The sequence below is a fragment of the Mustelus asterias genome, chromosome 11 (assembly GCF_964213995.1).
Source record: "Mustelus asterias chromosome 11, sMusAst1.hap1.1, whole genome shotgun sequence".
Taxonomy (NCBI): Eukaryota; Metazoa; Chordata; class Chondrichthyes; order Carcharhiniformes; family Triakidae; genus Mustelus; species Mustelus asterias.
In genome coordinates this window covers 18632064-18657213 of record NC_135811.1, presented here as the reverse complement: position 1 = coordinate 18657213, position 25150 = coordinate 18632064, and the positions used below count along the sequence as shown (strand labels likewise).

General features: G+C 42.4%; 2 protein-coding genes across 2 annotated transcripts in view; one reads left to right on the top strand and one right to left on the bottom strand.

Moving 5' to 3' along the window:
- The first annotated feature begins 3411 nt into the window (after window positions 1-3411).
- Window positions 3412-4901, top strand: LOC144500875 (nanos homolog 1-like). The gene has a single exon (XM_078224348.1). The coding sequence runs from the start codon at window positions 3650-3652 to the stop codon at window positions 4412-4414; it is 765 nt and encodes a 254-aa protein (XP_078080474.1). The 5' UTR covers window positions 3412-3649; the 3' UTR covers window positions 4415-4901.
- A 7828-nt stretch (window positions 4902-12729) lies between these two features.
- The window catches only part of eif3s10 (eukaryotic translation initiation factor 3, subunit 10 (theta)), a 37462-nt gene continuing 25041 nt past the window's right edge, over window positions 12730-25150 (bottom strand). Inside the window, exons 12-22 of the mRNA XM_078223239.1 lie at window positions 24280-24627; window positions 23289-23393; window positions 22342-22455; window positions 22036-22158; window positions 21667-21820; window positions 21391-21575; window positions 19400-19500; window positions 17141-17379; window positions 16594-16720; window positions 15422-15621; window positions 12730-13727 (exon numbers count right to left, since the gene is read on the bottom strand). Coding sequence (XP_078079365.1) covers window positions 13525-13727; window positions 15422-15621; window positions 16594-16720; window positions 17141-17379; window positions 19400-19500; window positions 21391-21575; window positions 21667-21820; window positions 22036-22158; window positions 22342-22455; window positions 23289-23393; window positions 24280-24627 — 1899 coding nt within the window. The 3' untranslated portion in view covers window positions 12730-13524. The remainder of the gene's footprint in view (window positions 13728-15421; window positions 15622-16593; window positions 16721-17140; window positions 17380-19399; window positions 19501-21390; window positions 21576-21666; window positions 21821-22035; window positions 22159-22341; window positions 22456-23288; window positions 23394-24279; window positions 24628-25150) is intronic.

Below are 25150 nucleotides of genomic sequence, written 5' to 3'. Positions count from 1 at the left end.
TCTCAGAATAATTGTCATATCTCAGAAATTCTCAACCTCATTGAGTGTTTTTTTGTCATGTTTTCCCCCTCCCCCCTCCATAACCAATAAATTAACCCGATCTGACCAATATACTGTGGATCTCAGCCCATCCAGCTATTCAAAATAACAGAATTGTTACGGCCGCAGAAGGAAGCCATTTGGACCATCATGTCTGCATTGGCTCTCCAAATGAATCACAGAATCCTACAGTGCAGAAGAGGCCCTTCAGCCCATCGAGTCTGCACTGACGCATGAAAGGCCCTGATCTGCCCACCTAATCCCACTTGCCAGAACTTGGCCCACAGCCTTGAATGTTATGGTGTGCCAAGTAGTCATCCAGGTACTTTTTAAAGGATGTGAGGCATCCCGCCTCCACCACCCTCCCAGGCAGTGCATTCCAGACCGTCACCACCCTCTGAGTAAAAATGATTTACTTCAAATTCACCCTAAACCTCCCATCTCACTTTTAAACTTTTGTTCCCTTGTAACTGACCCTTCAACGAATATAAGAACATAAGAACATAAGAAATAGGAGCAGGAGTAGGCCATCTAGCCCCTCGAGCCTTCCCCGCCATTCAATAAGATCATGGCTGATCTGATAGTGGTTTAGTTCCACTTACCCGCCCACTCCCCATAACCCTTAATTCCCTTATTGATCAGAAATCTATCTACCTGTGACTTAAACATACTTTACGAGGTAGCCTCCACTGCTTCAATGGGCAGAGAATTCCAGAGATTCACTACCCTCTGAGAGAAGAAGTTCCTCCTCAACTCTGTCCTAAACTGGCTCCCCCTTATTTTGAGGCTGTGTCCTCTCGTTCTTGTTTCCTTTCTAAGTGGAAAGAATCTCTCTGCCTCTACCCTGTCGAGCCCCTTCATTATCTTATATGTCTCTATAAGATCTCCCCATAGCCTTCTAAACTCCAACGAGTACAGGCCCAATCTACTCAATCTCTCCTCATAAGCTAACCCCCTCATCTCCAGTATCAACCTGGTGAACCTTCTCTGTATTCCCTCCAAGGCCAATACATCCTTCTGCAAATAAGGGGACCAAAATTGCACACAGTACTCCAGTTGCGGCCTCACCAGTACCTTGTACAGTTGCAGCAAGACCTCCCTGCTTTTATACTCCATCCCCTTCGTGATAAAGGCCAACATTCCATTTGCCTTCTTGATCACCTGCTGCACCTGCAAACTGAGTTTTTGCGATTCATGCAGGTCCCTCTGCACAGTAGCATGTAGTAATTTTTCACTATTTAAATAATAGTCCATTTTACTATTATTCCTTCCAAAGTGGGTAACCTCACACTTGTCAACGTTATACTCCATCTGCCAGATCCTCGCCCACTCACTTAGCCTATCCAAATCTCTCTGCAGACTTTCCGCATCCTCCACGCAATTCGCTTTCCCACTCATCTTTGTATCATCCGCAAACTTTGTTACCCTACACTCGGTCCCCTCCTCCAGATCGTCTATGTATATGGTAAACAGTTGAGGCCCCAGCACCGATCCCTGCGGCACGCCACTAGTCACCAACTGCCAACCAGAAAAGCACCCATTTATTCCTACTCTCTGCTTCCTGTTAGATAGCCAATCCTCAATCCACGCTAACACTTTACCCCCAACTCCGTGTACCCAAATCTTCTGCAGCAACCTTTTGTGAGGCACCTTATTGAACGCGTTCTGGAAATCCAAAAACACCACATCCACCGGTTCCCCTCTGTCAACTGCACTCGTTACATCTTCATAAAAATCCAGTAAATTCGTCAAACACGACTTTCCCTTCATGAATCCATGCTGCATCTGCTTGATCAAAGGAGAAAAGCTGCTCCCTATCCACCCTGTCCATGCCGCTCATAATCTTGAACACCTCGATCTGGTCACCTCTCAGTCTTCTCTACTCCAGAGAAAACAACCGAAGCCTATCCAACCTCTCAAGTCATGATGCTCAAATGAGCATCAAGACTTAGCACCATTCCCTGCCTTCTCCCTGTACCCCTGCACATTGTTTCTATTCAAATAATTATCTAATTCCCCCTTGAATTCCTTAATTGAACCTGCCTCTACCACACTTACAGGCAGCGCATTTCAGACCTGAACCACTCACCGTGTGAAAAAGTTATTTTTTAAATCACATTTGCTTCTTTTGCAAAACACCTTAAATCTGTGCCCTGTTGTTCTCGATCCTTTTACAAAGGGGAACGGTTTCTCCTTATTTACTCTGTCCAACCCCCTCATAATTTTGGACATCTCTACAAATCTCCTCTTAGCCTTCTTCTCTCCAAGGAGAACAGTCCCAACCTCTCCAATCTATCCTCATCACTGAAGTTTCTCATCCCTGGAAATATTCTTGTAAACCTCTTCTGCACTGTCTCTCATCAATGCATTCACATCCTTCCTATAGTGTGGAGCTCAGCACTGTACATCTCAAAGTGGCAATAAAGTGAAGATAGTGGAGTTGCTAATCTGTAGGACAAGTAACCCAAGGAATCAAAAAAAAAATTCATACTGTAATGAGGGGCGGCACAGTGGTTAGCATTGCTGCCTCACAGCTTCAGGGACCCAGGTTGGGTCACTGTCTGTGCGAATCTGCAAGTTCTCCCTGTGCCTGCATGGGTTTCCTCCAGGTGTCCCGGTTTCCTCCCACAGTCCGAAAGACATGCTGGTTAGGTGCATTGGCCATGCTAAATTCTCCCTCAGTGTACCCGAACAGGCGCCAGAGTGTGGCGACTAGGGGGTATTCACAGTAACTTCGTGAACATTTATTGAGACTATACTGAGTTTGGGAATACACGTTTTATTGTGACTGACTGTACACTCTGTCTAAATTTGTTTACAATCTAACGTTTCTGCAATGTTAATGTAAGCCTAATTGTGACAATAATAAGTAAATTTTAAAAATATTGGAGTTGCTAATCTGCAGGATATGGAATTTAAAAACACACACTGTAATGAGATCTGTCCCTACATTTAACATCAATGACCAATGATTTCTGAAACTGCTGGTGACCTCTTAAACACTTCTCTCCTGGTAGTTTTGCTTTTAAAAAAAAACAAATCCCCTTCAGACTGGGTATGGAGGTTAACCTGCATGTTGTCTGTGGATACGTACACAGGAACAAGATGCCAGATTGACAGTGAGCAATAATCCCTGTGTGTGTGTGTGCTGTTCAGAGCTTCGCTGCTGGCCAAGGGGGAGCACTGGCCATTCATGAGTGGCAGGGAGGGAACCTTTGGCTGGAATTGACAAGCGCCCAGAAACCAATCAAAGGGACACCTTCTCAATCCCCTTCCCTGATTGCTGGACAGCCCGTCCAACCAGCAGCGGCGGCGGGCGGGTCCGGAGGAAGTGGGTGACTATTTGCAAAGAGAGGGTGGGCTGGCTGGAGTCAGAGAGAAGAGGAATGGCGCTGGAGGGGGGACCTGGCTGGGATGGAAAGTAGCTGGATTTAAAGGGTGTGTGTGTGTGCGTACATCGGTTCCCAAGGTTCGGTAAAGAAAAGTCCTGTTGTATCGATGTGCAAGGAGAACTGGGAAGATTTACACTTTTTAAGCAACAAAATTAGTAGGGGAGGGGGCAGCTTTACAGGGGAGAGGGGGGGAGGAGGTGAAAGCTGATCCATGAGAAATGGAAACTTTCGGCTCTATAGACAGCCAGCTTCGCTTGGAGAAGCACAGCAGCTCGGTGGATTACCTGCGCCAGAGATACGCCGGAACTTCCGAGAACACCTTCAACTCGTGGAATGACTACCTGGGCTTGAGCACGCTGGTGGGCAAGGCTGGGGGCGAGGGGGGCAAGGGCGGACTGGCCCCGGGCAGCCAGCTGAAGCTGCAGCCCGGCGCTCCGGCTTGCCTGGCCCGCTCGCTGCAGCTGGGGCTGTGCTCGCACCACGACGCGCTGCTGGCCACCGGGCTGGAGGGGGGCTTCGCCGACTTCAGCCCCTTCTCGGCGGCGAGGGGCGGCGGCGGCGAGCTGCAGCAGCAGCAGCAGCGGGCCGACAGAGAGAGGGAGCCCGGCGACTGGAACCGGCTGGATGTGATCATGATGGACAACAAGAGCCACCTGCAACTGGCCCACTATCACCACCAGCAACAGCACCACCCTCCGCCACCCCCTCCTCCTGTTCAGCAGCGAGCCAGCAGGGGCAAGGCAGAGCTGCAGATCTGCGTCTTCTGCCGGAACAACAACGAGTCGGTCACCCTGTACACCACCCACATCCTGAAGAGCCCCGACGGCCGGGTGCTGTGCCCCATCCTCAGGCGCTACACATGCCCCCTGTGCGGTGCCAACGGAGACAACGCGCACACCATCAAATACTGCCCACTCTCCAAGCTGCAGCCCACTATCCCTAAACTGAAGACCAGAAACTGCGTTAGCAAGAGGGTCCGTTAATGAAGAACCCCCCCCTTTAAAAGGCATTGTGAGCCCAAATATCCCCTTCCAGGCTTCCTAGACTAATAATAAATACATGGACATTTATTGAGATTATACTGAGTCTGGGAATACACGTTTTATAGTGACTGAATGTACACTCTTTGTCTAAATTTGTTTACAATCTAATGTTGCTGGTTGAATATCTATAGCCCAGGAATCTACCTCAGTTATATAAATATATAGTTTATGGAATTAAGAGAACGCCATAATCTTTTTTGTTTGTTTTTTTTTCGAATTCACTATGTGCATTTCGTTTTTCGGAAAATTTAAGGTAAACTTTAACAGTGATATTATATATTGTAGAGGATGTATTTTGATTTTTTTCCTGAATGTTAATGTTTGCTATTTTTAAAAAAAAAAGTGAGATGTAAAGCAGATCTAAAGATTACTAATGAGTAATTGCGTTTAAACAACAGTCCGGGGAGCCAATAAATTTTCACGTTTTAGCAGCAGCTATTGTGTGTTTCTGCTTTTCAATGAATCAATGTGGGAAGAGGCGAATTAATGTAGCACTCCGACCTGGAGCGCCTTCTTGTGGGCAACAGTTGAGATGTGGAGTGTTCTTGTGGGCAACAGTTGAGATGTGGAGTGTTCTTGTGGGCAACAGTTGAGGAACACACTTTAAATCCCAGTTAACCATAGTGGGAATAAACCCTTGTTTTGTGTGTACTTGATGTTTTGGTGGTCACACTTTTTAAACATAGCTGGCCAGACTTTAATTTGATCTTTTGTTGTCGCCGAGCCAACGTCTACTTTTATAGTATTTCCAGAGACTCGTCACCTGATTATTTACAACTGGAACTTGCTATCCTAGTAAAAGTGCCTCCACGTTTGTGCCTCGCCCCCCGCCCCCTCCAAGCCTTGGGTCGCTGCTGTGATCATGATTTAAGAGATCTCCACCGGCTATGGATGCATGGTTTAAATTACTGCGCAAGTGAAATGGATTTCATTTTATTTCGAGGTTTGTAATGATCGATTTCTGGAGAAAATACATTGGATGTGGCGATTACTTTTGTAAGCTGGAGCAAGGGCTGATCGTTGGAAAAGCGCTGGTTTTGGGGGATGGATATTAGCACTGGTTAGGCAGCTTTTCATTTATATAGCACCCCTCACAACCACCAAGACGGCAATGAAGTATTTTTGATGTGTAGGAAATGCGGCCGCCAATTGTCGTACAGTACTGTGAGAACCAAATAATCTGTTTTTATGTCATGGTTATTGAGGGTCAGGACACCAGTAACAACACTCCTTGCTCTTCTTCCAAGACAAGGTCGTGGGATCTTTTGCAGCCCACCTGAATACCACATCTGAAAGGCAGCACCTCCAACAATGCAGCACTCCCTTGGTACAAAGTGTCAAGAATTGATCGTGTGCGTTCACCCCTGGGGTGGTACTCGAACCTGGAACTTTATGACTCGAGGCAAGTGTACTGACCACTGAACTCTATGGGTATTGGGACCACATCCAATTCCAATTCACATCAATGAGTTGAATTCAGAAACGCAAAACTGGTCAAATTTGCCGAGATCATAAAACTAGGAAATGCAAGGGGTTTGGAAGAGGCAGTTCAGATCAGATAAATTGGACAAAATATGTAAGTGGGCACTTTGAGCAGCTGGAACATAAAGTACTGCACAGAGGGAGGAGGAATAAGCAACACGTACTCTGACAGGGACCGAAATAACTACGGCTGAAGTTCAGAGATTCTTACATTTGACCTGTGCAACAAGCAATAAAGCCAATAGATCATTGAATTCGATTTTAAAGTGACCAATAAGTTAATGACTGCTGGATAGAATATAGAGAGAAAATCTTGGAAACATTCGAGAAACCAAGAGATGCTACAATGGAGGAACTGAGGATGTTTCTGGTGCATAGATTATGAGATGAATGGTTTTCCTTATCCTAACAGTCTTTTGAAAAGAATCATAGAAACCCTACAGTACAGAAAGAGGCCATCCGGCCCATCGAGTCTGCACCGACTACAATCCCACCTGGCCCTACCCCCATATCCCTACATATTTACCCACTAATCCCTCTAACCTACGCATCTCAGGACCCTAAGGGCAATTTTTAGCATAGCCAATCAACCTAACCCGCACATCTTTGAACTGTGGGAGGAAACCGGAGCACCTGGAGGAAACCCACACAGACACGAGGAGAATGTGCAAACTCCACACAGACAGTGACCCAAGCTGGGAATCAAATCCAGGTCCCTGAAAAATTGAGAATTTTTGAAGTTTTCAAGAGACTGAAAAGGAAGGAGTCAAATATTCAGCAACAACTGTTAGGGATTGTGCTACATTTTTCAGCCCCATATCGTTTAAGTATCAATGTTAGCATTCACATGCAGCACGGTGACACAGTGGTTAGCACTGCTGCTTCACGGCGCCAGGGACCTGGATTCGATTCCTGTTTTGGGTCACTGTGTGGAGTTTGCTTGTTCTCCCCATGTCTGCGTGCGATTCCTCCGGTTTCCTCCCACAGTCCAAAGATGTGCTCCTTGGGTGTATTGGCCGTGCTAAATTCTCCCTCCGTGTACCCAAACAGGTGCCGGAATGTGGCAACGAGGGGATTTTCACAGTAACTTCATTGCAGTGTGAAGGTAAGCCTACTTGTGACTAATAAATAAACTTTAAACCCCAGTGCAGCACTGAGGTGCTAAATTATTAGAAGCGCAAAACTGAGAGCCTTGTTCAGGAGGTTGTAAAAGGGCCTGTGTACAAAATTTATCCTGACAATATTTCTTCCAAAAACATTACATTACCAGGTTAGCTGATTATTTCATTTTTGTTCTGCGTATATTACCTGTTGCTTTCCCCCCAACATGCAGTGACTGTATTCCAAAAGCAATTGGTTGTGAAGTTTTTGGTGTGGCCTGAGAACATTAACAGTGATACACAAGTTATTTTGTTCCTTCTGCAAAGACCTTCAAAAGCAGCAGCAGCCTTGAATGTGCCTGGGTGACCCTGGAATGATGGTACATGGCCTTTGTAAACCAGTGGGCACAATAGGATATTTTGTGTTTTAGTGCTAATGAATGTCATTTTCTTGTTTGCAAATTAAGCTTGTTTAAAGCTATTGTGTTAGTGGTGGTGCTCTGTGTGAACTCTTGTTGGGAATTGGTTATTTTGTTTAATTGCAGTGTGTGAAAACTGAAAAACAAATCAGGAGTGTGATGAGATACTCCCTGCTTGCCTGGATGGGTGCAGTTATAACACTGATGCTCAACTGGTACCATCCAGGATAAAGCAGCCTGCAAGGTTGGCAATAGCTTAAATATCCAGTTCCTCCACCATCATGTATCAAGTATTATCTATTTATAGAGCATTGCCAGCAAGTCGCTGAGGCCTTCTTTGGCAGCACCTCCATCACCAAGGGTAACAAGGTACATGGCAGCACCATAGCCTTCAGGATCCCTTCCACCTGGGCACACCCTCCTGAGTTGGACATATATTGCTGTTCCTTAATCGCCATCAATTCAATATTCCAGAACTTCCTACCCAAAGCAGTGTGGAAGTACTTTCACCATATGGACTGTAGCAGTCTGACGCGGCAGCCTGCCTTCTCAGGAATAAATAGGGCTGGACAATAAATGCCAGTGACGACTGTACCCCAAGAATTCAAAAAAAAGTTATTTCTGCTCAAATAATATCAATCTCACCGCCAGCAAAGTGCTTTCTACTTCGGTTTGTAGTTACGTCTCTAAAAACAAAATTCCTTCTGGTCTCTTACTGAGAATCGACAGTTTTACGTTGTGAACGAGTTAATGGGTTCAGACCACGCAATTTCATTTCAGAAAGCGCCCTTAGTGAATAAATTTCATTTCACTGACCTTGACTTCACTCGAACTCCAATCTTAAAGATTAAAGGTCATTGTTACACCAGATTGATTCTACATATTGTTGCCATTTTTACGAACTCGACATCAAATGGACTGCAGCATTTCAAGAAGGTGGCTCACCACCACCCTCCCGAGGGAAGATAGATAATAAATGCCATTTGTCATCATCGCATGAATAGTTTAAATTTCTTTTTATGCAGCTAGACTAGTTCGGATCAGTGGTAACTTCAGCAATCTTGATGGGTATTTCAGTGATTGTAATATCATGGGAAGATGGTTAGGCTCCCTTGTTGATGGTAATTGCCTGACACTGGTACAGCACAACTGTTAGTTGTCACTTGTTGGAGGCACAAATTGCTTCATAATAAGACTTAGATTCAGGACAATGCCCTGAGGAATTTCTACAATGATAGCCTGGGGCTGAAATTTCTGACCTCTTCCTTTATGGTAGATGTGATACTAGCTGTTGGAGTTTTTAAACCTCTTGCCCGTTAAGTTTTACGCAGACTCTCTGAAATCACTCTTATCTACACCTTTAGAATTCCACTTTGTAGCAACGTTTAAGACACGACTAATGAGAGCTGGAGCAAAGCAATTCTAGTGGAGCCATAACAAAGTAGTGGTGAGAGCTCTCTCTGCTCAGTTTAACAGTTAATTTCTTTACATCAGTGATGGTACTGTCAGCCCCTCAGCTAGCATGGTCAGTGGTGGTACTACCAGACCACTCTTGATGAACAATGAAATGTAACGTTTTGTTTTCATGGGATGTGGCACCAGAGACATTTATCCAGGCAAGTGAAGACTATTCCATTACACTCCTGGCTTGTTCTTTGTCCAGTAAAAAGTCTCACAACACCAGGTTAAAGTCCAACAGGTTTATTTGGTAGCAAATTTGTCAACAGTGGAAAGGCAGGAATTGAGTTACTCTCTGCAGAATTCTCAACCTTTGACCTGCTGTTGTAGCTGTATTTATATGGCTAGCACAGTTCAATTTCTGGTCAATGGAAAAAAACCCACCAAGATATTGGTAATTGGGGATTCATTGATGTTGATGCCATTCAACATCAACTGTATATGGTTATATTTTCTCAATGGAGATGGTCATTGCCTGGCACTTGTGGCACAAATGATACTTGCCACTTTTATTGGCCCAAACTTGAATGTTGTCCAGGTCTCGCTGCATATGGATGCAGACTGCTTCAGTGGGTAAGGTATTGTGAAGGGTTGTGCAATCATCAAACAAGCCCACTTAATGAAATGGGTGAAGATGGTTGGGCCAAAGACAGAGTCATAGAGTTTACAGTCTGGAAACAGGCCCTTCAGCCCAACTTGTCCATGCTGCCTTTTTTTAAACCACTAAGCTAGTCCCAATTGCCCACGTTTGGCCCATATCCCTCTACACCTATCTTATCCATGTAGCTGTCCAAATGCTTTTTACAAGACAAGATTGTACCCACCGCTAGCAGCTCATTCCAGACGCTCACCACCATGAGAAAAAATTGCTCCTCTGGACCCTTTTTGTATCTCTCACCTTAAACCTATGCCCTCGAGCTTCAGACTCCCCTACCTTAGCAAAAAGATGTTGACCATCTGCCTCATCTATGCCCCTCATTATTTTATAGATCTTTATCAGATCACCCCTAAGCCTCCTACACTCCAGGGAAAAAAGTCCCAGTCTATCCAGCCTCTCCTTATAACTCAAACCATCAAGTCCCGGTAGCATCTTCAAATCTTTTCTGCACTCTTTTTGCAATTTAGTTTGGTTTTCTGCACTCCTTCGTGCAGTGATTGAGATGATTAGCCTTCAATAACCAGCAGCTTATTCTGCACCTTTGATGGCTTTAGTTCTTCCTCCAAATGAGTTTTAACAATCCATCAGCTGATAAAAAGCAAGCTTGCTTGCATGAGGCCTGTGTTCTTATTTCTATTCCTTTCAGCAGTTTGGTACAATACTGGTTTGCTAGGCCACAACAAAGATATTTTTCTCTCAAAGACAATCTGACAGCTGCATGGTCACTTTCCCTGGTGCCTGCTTTTTATTTCCAGATTTTTTTTGTAAAAAAGGGTCTTTAAATCATGTCAGTTTGAGAATTTGATTTACATTCTCTAGATCAATCCAGTAACAGCACTGTTCTAAGCTATTGATGACAGGATCTAAATTTAAGACAAAACATTTGGTTGCCATTCAAAAACATTTCACATTTTACAAATTCCTTTTGATACATTTAACACCTGAAAGCAGCCTTTGTTCTTGTTTTACCAGCTATATCTAAAACCAGCCCAAATTTCTATACTGTAGCTTCCATTTACACCAGCCTCACTGCCCCCTCTGCTGGTAGCATGAACAGATATTGCAATATTGCTTTCCATCACAGGAATTCATAATTTCATCTCATTTGTGGTCTTTTCTCAGCTTCTCTGGTTATAGTTGATCATATGAGTTTGGGAACAGCTCAGAACAGACATTAAGGGGGAAAAATTGATTAATTCACATGCACTCCTCACTTATGACAACCAATTATCGGATCATCGAAACGGATGCCATCATGTCACGTGAGAACACCATCCACCAGGTACACTGTAAATATTCTTGCGACTCGGCCAACGTTGTCTACCTGATCGCTGCAGGAAAGGATGTCCCGAGGCATGGTACATTGGGGAGGCTATGCAGGCGCTTCGACAACGAATGAATGAAAGCTTCGACAATCACCATGTGGAGATGCCAGCGTTGGACTGGGGTGAACACTGAGTTTTAACAACACCAGGTTAAAGTCCAACAGGTTTATTTGGTAGCAAATACCATAAGCTTTCGGAGCGCTGCTCCTTCGTCAGATGGAGTGGAAACTGACGAAGGAGCAGCGCTCCGAAAGCTTATGGTATTTGCTACCAAATAAACCTGTTGGACTTTAACCTGGTGTTGTTAAAACTCTTACTGTGATGACAATCACAAGGCAGGAGTGTTCCCTTCCAGTTGGCGAACACTTCAGCAGTCACGGGCATTCAGCCTCTGATCTTCGGGTAAGCGTTCTCCAAGGCAGCCTCCACGACACACAACGCAGAATCACTGAGCAGAAACTGATAGCCAAGTTCCGCGTACATGAGGATGACCTCAACCGGGATCTTGGGTTCATGTCACACTATCTGTAACCCCCACTACTTGCCTGGGCTTGCAAAATCTCACTAACTCGGCGGCACGGTAGCACAGTAGTTAGCACTGCTGCTTCACAGCTCCAGGGTCCCGGGTTCGATTCCCGGCTCGGGTCACTGTCTGTGGAGTTTGCACATTCTCCTCGTGTTTGCGTGGGTTTCCTCCAGGTGCTCCGGTTTCCTCCCACAGTCCAAAGATGTGCGGGTTAGGTTGATTGGCCAGGTTAAAATTGCCCCTGAGATGTGTAGGTTAGAGGGATTAGCGGGTAAATATGTGGGGGTAGGATTGTGGTCGGTGCAGACTCGATGGGCCGAATGGCCTCCTTCTGCACTGTAGGGTTTCTATGATTTCTATGAACTATCCTGGCTGGAGACAATACACATCTCTTTAACCTGTGCTTAACCCTCTCCCCACTCACATTGTCTGTACCTTTAAGACTTGATTACCTGTAAAGACTCGCATTCCAACCATTATTTTGTAAATTGAGTTTGTGTCTGTATATGCCCTGTTTGTGGGCACAACTCCTCACTCACCTGAGGAATGAGCGAGATTCCGAAAGCGTGTGCTGCCAAATAAACCTCTTGGACTTTAACCTGGTGTTGTGAGACTTCTTACTGTGCTTACCCCAGTCCAACGCCGGCATCTCCACATAACTAATTACCTGCCAGGTTCAGCAAATTAACTAGTTCACACACAAACAGGAGGTATAGCAGACAAGAGTGGCTTGCACATTCGCAGCCCTTTGAAACAATGATGCAAAAAAGATCAGCAACAACTCAGGCCCCTCAGCTACAAGTTGCTAATGAAATAGTAAAACTGGTGCGAAAGAGGAAACTTTAAATGAGGACATTCCACTTTTTCCTATGGGAGTAACATGCAGCAGCAGCAGTTTAATAACTATATTTGAATGGTACGGTGAGCATGCCAGTGAGTTATGAAGAAAATACTAAAACATCTGATGGAATTAGTTTATTTCCATCACTAAGCAATTCTCTGAGAATTTAGTTCACCTCAATTATTTTGATATTTTTAAACTAGCTTAGGCAGCACTCATCTTCCAAGTTTCCAATCTTAGGCTGTTTTGTGGAAATGAGCAAACCAGACATCTGCCACAAAAACCAAACTGCAACAAATCACCCTATTGGTTTCTAAGTATATCTCTGTGGTTGGGTATACAATGGTAGCTGCACAGTCCTATCAGCCATAACAGAGAGGAACAAACCAAATGTTGTTGACCTACAATATTGAAGCTGTTTTCCAAATGAACAAAACAGACAGCTAATCATTGAAGTTTTTTTATTTGACCATTTCTTTTTCTTGAACTGACTTGCCAATATGTAACACAATCATTACCACAAAGACCGATTTGGTGAGGAAAACCTTTGTTCTAAAGGTGCGAAGAAAATGAGGTCCGAATCAAGTTAATAATCCAAATCAGAAAAGGGTAGCAAACCTGACCAAAAAAATACTCCGAACTGCAAAGGTTTAAATAATGAGTATGCGACTTTAAAAATACGCTCACACAATAATCAACAATGTATTATCTGTGAAGGTAGCAGACATACTGGCAAATACATGTACCGATACCAAATAGTTGGATAATAAAAGCCTTTATCGTGTCTACATCATACAGCTAGGCTACTTTTATCCAAATTAGCTGATGAGATTTGAAGAGTAGGCTGGTGTATATTTCATTTTCACATCACTGCTGCACCTAGACGCTAATTGTGTTCCGTTTACTATCAAAGTTGCCGTAACTTAAGAAAACTGGGAAATCTTGAAAATTCAAGGTAGGCAGCTGTCATGTTTAGACCACCAAGTGAAATGTTGACAGAGTAAAGGCAAGGTTTTGACATGCAACAGGTGTTTCATTTAGCAGGCTTCTATTATTTTAGCTGCATGATCGACTTGTATTAAATTTGCTGTACTAAAATAGGTACATGCGTACAGTTTGACAAATGTCAATTTTACTGGTTAGTTTCAAAAAAAATTTAAGAGTTTGCCATGAAGTTACTGTTATTCAGATTCAAAAGAATTCGGCTAGTTGGTCTTGGTAAATTGGGCATGAAGATAAATTTAGCGGCGAACAGTAGTCCAGCCTTCGTCATCAATTACATTTTTGGTACGACGAGGTGCCTCTTTATCCTTGTCAGTTCTCCAGGCTGATGTTTCTTGATCACTGTCCTTAACTGGTGGACCTTTCAGGGGAGTATCCTGCGCATTTTGGTTGCCCTGGTCTTCTTCACCTTGTCTATCCTCGCCACCACGCCGCCACACACCTGTAAACCAATTCAATTTTATACCGATGATTTAAAAACAAGACTTAGAATCTATTTAGAATTTTGTAATTAAATCAAAATTACCTGCCCAAAAAAATCTATAAAGATTGGGATAGGTTTGCTTTGACAAAAGAGCACATCCGTTACTGCACCTGCACCTCTCACCAACAAAAATGAGGAACTTGCTGTAGAAACCTTTTGCAGTTTATCTGTATAATATTTGCGTTCTTAACGCTAAGTGCCTCAACACCACTGGACAGACCTAACCTATTTAATGGGCAATTCCACTCTCTTCCAATGTCTGATCTCTTTCTCCAATGCCTTAACCTTTTTTCCACTATTTAATAGATGATACACAACCCCACACATCCTATAACGACATGTTTGTAGATCATCAATAGTCTCGTACATCTAGTCTTATTTGTTTCAGTTTTCACTTCCTTCCCAAAGTTTTCAGGCTTTTCAAATTCAAATTTAGCACCCAAACACTACAATTGCTTAACCAGTCACCCGTACCCTCTCAAAATACAAAAACACAAGTTCTCTCCTCCATGGATTTTAATCACGTGGGAATTTGCTTCTATCATTGCCTGGCACTCGCGTGTTGCGAATCTTATTTGCTACTTATCTACTCAAGCCAGAATGTTGATCAGATTTTGCGGCATGCAAGGCACAAACTACTTCATTATCTGAGTAGTTATGAAGGGGATTGAACCTGAACATCTTGACTTCTGACCTTATAAAAGAACCCCATTGATGAAGCAGCTGAACATGGTTGGGTCAAGGATACTGAATTTCCATTTGATAAAAACACAAATGTACTACCATCATAAGCTGGTTACAACCTCTCAAAAGACCAAAAATATGACTAGCTTTCCTCAACTTACATTGTTCCACTCATATTTCACTATAGGCACTATAGTCTTAGAATCACAACATTTTACAACACAGATGGTCATTTGGCCCATCATATCTGTACTGGCGCTTTCAAAAACTTTTTGGATGTCCTAAACCTGTGTACAAACTGAAATTAGATATTACAGAAGCAAAACACTGCAGATATTGGAAATCTGAAATAAAGACATAAAATGCTGCAAATACTCAGGTAGCAGCAACTGTGGAGGAAGAAACAAGTTAACCTTTCAGGTTGATAATCTGAAGAGATTAGTAGCTCACCAGAACTGTGTTCTGATGAAAATCCCTGACCTAAAACATCAACTCTTCCCTCCACAGACACAGCTAGGCATTACAGGATTTCCCCAAGCCTTGGGCAACTACATGGCCAATCTTCAATGTATTTGACAAACTTACTGAAATCCAAAATTTGCAGGGGAAATTGAGAGCGGAAAACAGATTGCAACTTGGATCTGACGTTTGTTTGCCCATCACTGTTGCGCGAGCAATAAATATATACAAATCACGACAAGAGCATCTCATTGCATTCTATCTTTCTCATTCTGAATTTAAAAAAAAAAAATCCTTGAAGCCAAATTTTCCCCACACCATAACTTCAAAAACAATAAGAGGTGAAATCACTTTTTATGGCTTTGACGTTTACATTGATTGACATTATTGATACACATTTGCATTACCAAGAAATTCTACTGAGAACATCCTCACAAAAAATGAGGAGAAATTGTTTCATTTTTCCTGAAAAGAGTAGCGGGAGCGTTAAAGGTATTCTGCTCTTTTACCATCATCTCGATCACTTTTAACAGGTGTAGCACGGCGCTCTGGCTCATCTTTACGAGTCTTGGTGTCTCTACGTTCACGCAAGTCTTTACGATCTCGATCACCATCCCGGTCTTCACGCCGTGGAGCTTCTCTCCAGCTATTAGTCTCTTCAGAACCGCCACCGCCACCACCACGTCTCCAAGGGCCATCATCTTTGTCTCTGCATTAACAACAAATTCATTATTCATGTCCGTGAAATACAAACAGATTGAACGGTGTGCATAAAATTGGCTACCCTAGCATTTCCAGTTTTATTTTGCCTTTTCCAGAGTAGGTTTTTTGCTTCCCCCATTTGCCCCACCCAACACTGTCTCAGCATTTAACTAGCACCTTATATCAGCCATGGCACCTGGGTGAAGAGACTTAAACTATCGCCACCTGTTTGTAAGGTCTTGTACTGCAGCACTTTTCTCAAAGACCACGGATCAAGTCTGCAAATATAATTGGAATTCTGACCAGCAAAGTAATTGATAAGTAAATCTTGCAAAGGAACAAGAACAGTTCTCTCCACAGCTCAGTAAGTCATCCAGTGGGTAAAGCTGTAGGTACACAACACACAGGTTTAGTCTCTTGCCTGTGCCAAGTTATGTATACTCAGCTTGAACAGCAGCAAAGATGTGAGAATCTAACCCCAGGCCTTGATACCACAGGTTAAGTGGCAGTAGGTAATGGTCAGAGTTCCCATTTCTGGTTGCTATCTATCTGGAAGCACACTTGTGCAATATAGCCTTTCTACCAACATTCACCATCAAGGCAAATACATAAATCATGGCCAATTGAACATAGGACCAGAGTGTGTTTCATCTGTATTCTAGCTACAGGATAACCATTTTTTTAAAAAGGAGAAAACAAGGAGGAAAAAAGTGGAGTATTTAATTTTACTGTCCAGTTACAATATTTTTAACCAGGATTTTAAGTTCTGAGATAGAGATGAAAAACAATCAGAATATCCAACCTTGCCAATCAGTGAGAATGAAACAATTACACAAGTTTTCTTCCACAATGTAAAAGCAAACTCGGGGTACTCAGTATTTAAATGGAAGCCATCTACCATAACACACCCAGTGGAACTGCCATCAACAGAAGAACTTGGAAGAAAGACAAGTTTGTTCATAATCCTTGATCTACAAACCTAAATGTCATACGGCGATCTTGATCTCTATCTGATTCAAGGTCCCTGTTCTCTTCTGAAGACCTGGTGTCTCTGGGTGGGGCCCAGCTTTCTTCACGCGCTTTTTCCCTCTCTCTCCATCCACCACCTGACATACAAAAAGTAAAGAAATACAGAAGCTTCTTTTTAAAAAATATTCTTATACATTTCTGCCATCGTGTTCTATTTATAAAAGGGTTAAAAATCTGTCACATGCAGATCACTATCAATGAGAATGCACAAAATCGCTATACACTTGCTGTAAATCTGTTTTAAATGGTTATATTTTAACATAACATATACACAAAAACTGGTTTTATGGATTTCCTTTCAAAGAATACCCCAAAATAATAGGCATAAGGATTCAATTGTTCCAAGTTCACACCTTGCCAAAAACAACTCTGAATGGGGAATCTAGAGAAAAGCTGTTCCAAGTTTGTGCACCCAACCATATACTTTAAAATGCACAATAATCCAATTGTCTCAGTTAAGCAAGGCCACACTCAGAAAAGTTAGAGGTTTCTTGTACCAGGTTTATCAAGTGGTCTCCACGGGCTAGGTCTTGAATCATCCACACGCCGAGGTCCTCTGTCATCGTCTCGCCAAGATCCCCGATCATCATCACCTCTCCTGAACAACGGACCACGATCATCATCTCCTCTTTTGAACAGCGGCTCCCTATCATCGTCCCGTCGAATTCTGTCCTCCGCACGACGGAAGGCTGGCCTATCATCATCAAAGCCACGACTTTCCCCTCGCCGCCACTCTCTATGAAAAAAAACAAGTCCCAAAACTATAACAACATTTCATAACTATATCCTGCAAAATGCTAGAGTTGGCTTTTGGTACAGAGGCCATAATTTCAAACTTTACTAATGACAAGTGATCAGTGAGAAGGATAGCAGAATACCTCAGGAGAACATTAATGATAGAGAAATATAGGCAGGCAAAGTGCAAGAGGAAAATGCGAACGCATACATTTCTGAAGGAAAATGAACGGCAGAATTGCGCAAGGTAACGGACTCAAAAAATGTGCGAGTTAGGTTGATTGGCCATGCTAAATTGCTCCTTAGCGTCAGAGGGATTATTATGGTAAATGTGTGGGGTAATGGGGATAGAGCCAATGTGGGATTGTCGTCAGTGCAGGCGCGATGGGCTGAATGGCCTCCTTCTGCACTATAGGGATTCTATGATTTTTCTACGACTCCCCACCACTACAGAGCTTAAAAAGTGGGATGGGGGTAGTCCGGTGAGGGGGAACACCAGCTATCCCACACTCATTTAAAAGGAAATATGCTGTTAATAGACTGAAGGTGATATATCCGTCCTTCCAGATCAGGAAGCCCAACCGTAGATATCTACTGGCCAGTTAGAAGCCTGCAGCTCACCAGTACAGGCAGTGCTAACGGGAACAGTTCTTATACCATCATCTCGATCACTTCTGTTGATACTGGACTCGGAACTTGAGGCGACAAGCTGTGCTGATACAGCCCATGTGAGTCGAGTGTCTCCCCAGGTGCCAAGCTGGCAGACCACAGCAAGGTGGTGGTGGTGGGGGGGTAGTAGACACAGCATGTTCTGCTGATTGGGCCATGTGTCGCCCTTCCTTCAAATCCGCTGGTGGGGAATGTATAATCCAACCCAAGGAAATGCAACACATTCTGAATGATATACATGTAAAGGGAGTGCAACAACAATGAGAACCACGGGGTTCACAGAAATCGTTGAAGTTGATAAAGCTGTTAAAAGCTTTTAAATTTGTTTATTTCTATTCAGTTCCAATTGAGGCATGGCAGGCACTCAAGTACAGAGCAATGCACAGCTTGTTCCATGAGAACCACATGAAGGAAATGTCATCAGCTGGAGGAACTCCAACAGTAGCTGGAATTACTGCATGCATCTAGGAAGCTGAGGACTATGTCAGACAGTCAAGGAGAACTAGGAAGGGAAAGAAAGAGTCCAGAGCGCACTTGTATACGACAGAGACGATACATTTTGGCACAACTCCAAGCATAAATTGTTGAAGATGGCAGGACAGATAGAGAAATTGGTTACTAAAACGTACACAATTCTAACTCCATAAATAGAGGGGTAGAGTTCACAATAAACCTTTATTCGGCCTCAACTCAAGTATTATGCCCAATTCTGGGCAGCACACTCGAAGACTTTACAGAGGGTACAGAAAAGATTTGAAAATGGTTCCAGGGATGAGGAACCTCTGTTACATGGAGAGAGTGGAGGGGCTGGGGTTGTTCTTGACTCAACGTTGTTTAGAGAGAGGTGAAAGGAGTTTAGATAGAGTGGGAGAGAGAAGCTATTCCAACTAGCAACAGTGTCAAGATCAGAAGATATACATCTAAAGTGGCTAGCAAAAAAACCAATGGCAATTTGAGGAAAAGTTATTTTTAAGCAGCAAGAGGTTATGATCTGAAATGAATCTGGAATGGCATTCAATCAGGAAGCACCTGAAAGGTAAATGGATTACAAGAAAAGAGCGGGGAAGTCGGACTAGCTAAATTGCTCTGGAGAATTGAAACAGGCTTTAACAGCTGAAATGTTTTCTTTCCATTTTATGATTCTATAAACTTAAAGTTATGACCCGAAAGGCTTGTGGAAGCAGATTCAATATTAATTTTCAAAAAGGGATGTAGATATACTTAAAGGGAAAATATGTAGGGCTACAGGGAAAGAAGAGTGGGAATCCTTAGCTCTTTCAAATCATTAGGCCCAATGGCCTGCAATTGCGCGGTTTGATTTTACAATCACTAACTTGGTTTTAGCCACTTACGCATCAGTTCCACCACGTCTCCATTCAGAATCCCTTTCTATAACACGGGAATCCCTCCAGCCATCGCGATCAGTGTCCCTGTCACTCCAGCGCTGGGAATCCTGCCAAGAAAAACGTTCAAATATGTAACTGTCAACACCAGTGAAAAGTAGCTTTCTTCTAAAATGTTATTGTTTTCTTCATAATTCGTATCCAAGTACAATTCCACTGTAATTCTCCAACAGAATGAATCCTGTTGTATATGAATATTAATCTAAGGCAAGCTCAAAACTAACGTTAGTTTTTAAAATTGTGGGTCAATCTACTCAAAACACAAACTCATCTAATGATAATGTAGCAAAGCATCCCCTAGCTGGGAAACGGAAAAGTTTATTATATTTTTGCGAGTTATTCAGTTTGCAATGAGATTGGATTACATAATATTAACCTTTTCACTTAACAGACAATTATGGACAAGTGGCAACATTAAATACATTTATTTTGCTGGCCAAAAAAAGTCATCTTAAACATCATCTACTGTGCTAATATTTCTTAATCTTAAAATTAATAATCATAGCATAGCAACCCTACAGTGCAGAAAGAGGCCATCTGGCCCATCGGGTCTGCCCCGACCACAATCCCACCCAGGCCCGACCCCCATATCCCTACATATTTACCCGCTAATCCCTCTAACCTACGCATCTCAGGACACTAAGGGGCAATTTTAGCATGGCCAATCAACCTAACCCGCACATCTTTGGACTGTGGGAGGAAACCGGAGCACCCGGAGGAAACCCAAGCAGACACGAGGAGAATATGCAAACTCCACACATTCTCCTCGCGTCTGCGTGGGTTTCCTCCAGGTGCTCCGGTTTCCTCCCTCAGTCCAAAGATGTGCGGGTTAGGTTGACTGGCCATGCTAAAATTGCCCCTTAGTGTCCTGAGATGCATAGATTAGAGGGATTAGCGGGTAAATATGTAGGGATATGGGGGTAGGGCCTGGGTGGGATTGTGGTCGGTGCAGTGTCGATGGGCCAGATGGCCTCTTTCTGCACTGTAGGGTTTCTATGAGTCTATGATTAATCCTGTATAAACCAGTACAAATTTAGTTGTAATAAAATACATTCTAATGCAATAAACACATCACCTCTCACCCTCAAAATTTAGACTGTGGGACGTCACTAATAACAGCTTGCATATTTGAACACAAAATGTCCTAAATAAATTTCATTGTCAAATAGATTTTCTACACTTCTGATTAGTTGCTTGTCTCAAGTTGCTCTGTTCCACTAGCTATAGAAATGGCCAACTACAATCATGCTACCCAACTCTTTGCCTCAGTTTAAGTTAAAGTTTTAAAAGTTTATTTATTTGTCACATGTAGGTTAACATTAACACTGCAATCAAGTTACTGAAAATTCCCGAGTTGCCACATTAGATACACTGAGGGAGAATTTAGCATGGCCACTCCACCTAACCAGCACATCTTTCGGACTGTGGGAGGAAACCAGAGCACCCGGAGGAAACCCACACAGGAAGAACGTGCAGACTCCACTCAGACGGTGGACCAAGCCGGGAATCGAACCAGAGCCCCTGGGTGCTGAGACAGCAGTGTTAACCACTGTGGACAACAACATGAAAGTTTAATAACCAGTGTTCTTTACTCAAACCTGGAGGTGGTGATAGCGCTTCCAGACGTGAATAGTGAAAATAACCGCTCCAGTCCTAAGGATGAAACTTCCATTGCTTTCTCAAAGCAGCACATCCCATCAAAAGTATGCACTTCAGGTAAGGTTATGTATCACCTTTTCTAAATTGTACAAGAGAACACTGCGTAGAAGCAAGGCATTCAATTATGAATGTGGAAAATGGACACTGCCCATCTTGACTTATTTGATTTCCACTTTTTGCTGCTGTATCAGAGTGACAATGAGAATCATCAAGAAATTTGATGCTTTGGACATTTGAAACAGAACAATGAACAAAGGCAACGATGCCAGAGAGAGAATTACCTTTCTACGAAATTGATCTTCAGTAGATTTCCTTTCTTCTTCTTTACGACGCTCCCGTTCTTCAATTTCCATCTCTCGCTGACGCCGTTTCCTTTCAGTTTCTTCCAATTTCCTTAGTTTTTCCTGGTACTCGCGCTCCTCTGCTTCCCGTTTTTCGCGCTCACATCGTTCCTTTTCTTCGCGCTCTAAACCAAGAAACTTCAAAAATAAGAATCCCTGCATTGAAACTGTTCACGTCTGTTTTATTCTGAAAATAAAGCAACTACACAGTCAAACCTTTCTTAAGCTTTTCTTCCTCCAATCGCTGAGCTTCCTCCTCTTTTTCTATGTAGTAGATCCTGCGTCTTTCCTCTTTACGTTGTTTCTTACGTTCCTCCAAACGCATCTTCCGTTCTTCATTGAGCTTCTCTTGGAAATTCTTCAGTTTTTCCTTTTCTCAGAACAAAACAGAATGCAACTTAATCAAAGGAAATAGAACCCTTTGCTGTACTGATGTGATTTAACCAACTTGCTACCAGAGCAATATTTATACGGACAAACTACTGATCTTACGGAAACTAAAAATACTGGGCGATTTCTGAAATTATGGTTAAGAATATCTTCAAGCTAAAATACTATTAACAAGTTATTTAATAAATTGCAGACCTCATAAACAGTACGTCGTGAAGCCATAAGCTTGGTTAGGAACATATCTTGATCCTCCATCATCCTTGACATTCGATTCTTGTGCTCAAGTGCCCTCTCACGCTCGACTTTCATATTAGTTATCTACAAAAAAGAAATTCACTCTCAATTACAAAACAGATATAATTTAACTCTATTGTTAAATCAAAGAACTTAATACAGGTTACAACATCAAGGGACATTGAGAGCAATGTTCAAAAGGATTGCATCAAGCAGAAAGTAAAAGAGCACATCTGAAAAGCATATGTATACAATGATATTACTCACCCTTTCCTCCTCTTGAAGTTCCCACAGTTCCATATCTTTTATTCGCTGTTCCTCAAATGCATTTTTGAGCAAAGGTATTTCTTCCAATCGCTTGGCTCTTTCATAAAAGTCAATCTGCACAAAGAAGAAACCAACCGTAAGCAGAATTACCAGTATCACTCACTTTTAAAGAAATCAATATTGTTTAATATTCTAGAGACATTGGGAAAGATTTTAAACCATGCTCAATGCCAGGGCAGATTTTAATAAGTTACTTCTGGTTGTTAACTTGGTAGAAATTTACTCATGACTGCAGATAGCAAGCAACTTTTCATCTGTTACAAAAACAATCTATTAAGAACAGATATTTTGGAAATAGTACAAACTACTAAGGACAAGGAAACAGCAAATGAATCACTCCCTTGATGCAGGCTGCATACTAACCATCTCAAAAGTATAGGCAAAATTTAGTTTGAGTTTATTTTATTCCTCCCCTGGAGTGTAATTAATATTCTGAAATTTTAATGTATTATCCCAGTATTGATAAGCTAAAAGCCAAAGGCTGGCAGGAGATTGGATATATTGTTTAAAACAACCACTAGGATTTTATTGCTCTCTCTTTATCCTTCACTCTAAAATAGGAAAGCACTTAGCTTGAAATGTGCTCTACAGTTTGATAATTAGCTATAGCAATAATTGCAGATGCAACACCATCTTTTACTACTTCACGCTACAATATAATGAAGTTTCAATACACCACTTCAACCAATGAACAGCACCCTTACTAGCTTTGCCATCGCCACCACTAAGACACAATATCACACAACCAACTTGTCTCAATGAACCCTTACTCGTTTTAATCTAGTTATCACATCAGTACCAACATTCCAACTTCATACCTTACCAAGAAGCAGATGTCACCATTTTATTTTATTGATTGTGTTTCATTGAATGACCCATCAGCTCACCTTCTTTTCCTGATTTTTCAAACGTTCTTGAAGTTCCTTCTTTTCTTTCTCCAATTGCTCAACCTGCTTTGCCATGATAAAATCTGGATCCAGTTCTTCGAGATTCTTCGAAAAATATTGAAGGTTCATAATCAGATAGTGAGCACCAAAATATACAGCACAAAATTTGTGCAATTTACACACAACTAAAAATGCGCTAACCTCTTGTAATTTATATGGCATTAGCTTATACAAGAAGCAATTTCTCACTTTACATGGTGCTGCAAATTCTTGCCCTCAACCCCGATACATCAAGTTATCTCATCCCAGCAAAGCAAGTGCAGGGAAGATAATGTTAAAAAGTGTACTTCATATGTAGTTACAAAGCAAGTGGGAGCATGAAGTCATATTGTCTACCAAACCTCCTGAAAGAGCAATGCAGAGATCTGAAGAAACAGGTTCCATCAGATGTGGGGAGGAAAAGTAAGTTATGGGATGAAAATTAGCAAGTGAGGATTTGGTACTTCAAGTCTTGGATAAAGCCTTTATGGTTTAAGTTGCTAACTGCAATTCTTGTGTGATTCTTGGGTTTAAGAAATGCCACTGGACAACGGGGCTATTGAAGATGACCCAAGAGATCTTCAATATTATAAAAAAGGTTTGATGGAATAGATAATCCTTCCACTTGTGGAAAAAAAGCAAACTTATCTTGTATTGATGGTCTCTAATTATCAAGAAATCAAAAGGAGAACTTTGAAGAAACTGCTTTACCCAAAAATTGGTGAGATGAGAACGTGCAACTCTTTACTGCTGCGATAAATTATAGCAAAGTGGCTGGTGCTGATAGCTGAGGATGGATAAGAGAAGGTTTGAATAGGGCATAAACACAAGCATGGACTTATGGGCTGAATGGCCTTCTGCTGTAAGTTCTATGGTAATGTTGTTTATCAAAACAAGAAAGCATTTTACAGGCAGGAACTTGCAGATAAAGGTATGCAGGACTGTATCTTACCTCAATGTCAATATCTCGAAATGCCTTCGCTCCCAGTTCAGTTTTTTTGATCTGCTCCAGACGTTCTCGCACATGTTTCCTTTTGATGTTTTCATGCTCCTGCATAAGACGTTCTTTCTCTCTTTCCTGTGCCTCTTGACGTAAACGCTCTTCTTCAGCTTTGCGAACTTTCTGAAGCTCTGCCTCTCGCAACTCCATTTCTTCTTTCTCCCGTTGAACATTCAGGCTTTCGAGGCGTTCCTTTCTCTCCTCAATAGTCTGACGACGGGCAAGGATTCGCTGGTGTTCCTTCCTGGCATTTTTCAAATAAGCAGTGACAGCTTGCTGGTGCTGTTCTTCCTTTTCACTCTAAAGCATTAAATATAGGAAATATAGGGATGCATTCATGAATGCCAAGTTAAAAAAACAGAAATCCCTAATATTTAAATTCATACGTATGTAGAGCTCCCCCCTCATGGCTCAGATAATTGCGACTATACACAACTGAGCCAGAAAGACCAGATCCTAGTTCAATTTCAGCCCATGCTACGTTAGCAGACCTCAGCTAACTGTAGGGACCGCTTATCTGGACAGTTCTGCCAAAATTGGGCATTCTTTATGCATAGATGCATATTGCATCTATGAAAACTTTATTACACTCTCCAACAGAGTGCTTGACAGTAAACTGCTTTATCTACATTTAAGAGTGCAATCCATATTAATTAGCCCAGAAAACCTTACTACGGGTTGCCAACAAATCAAAGTGGAGCAACATTCTGTGTGTGTTCAAGACTGCTGAAGTTTAGCATAGTTCACCAACATATTATACTACTAAGACTCCTATTGCTCGCCCACTTTGGATCACTGGACCTAATAGGTAACAGACTTGACG

What these genes read in the sequence shown, in the direction of transcription:
- LOC144500875 (XM_078224348.1), top strand. Translation starts at nt 3,650, where the DNA reads ATGGAAACTTTCGGCTCTATAGACAGCCAGCTTCGCTTGGAGAAGCAC.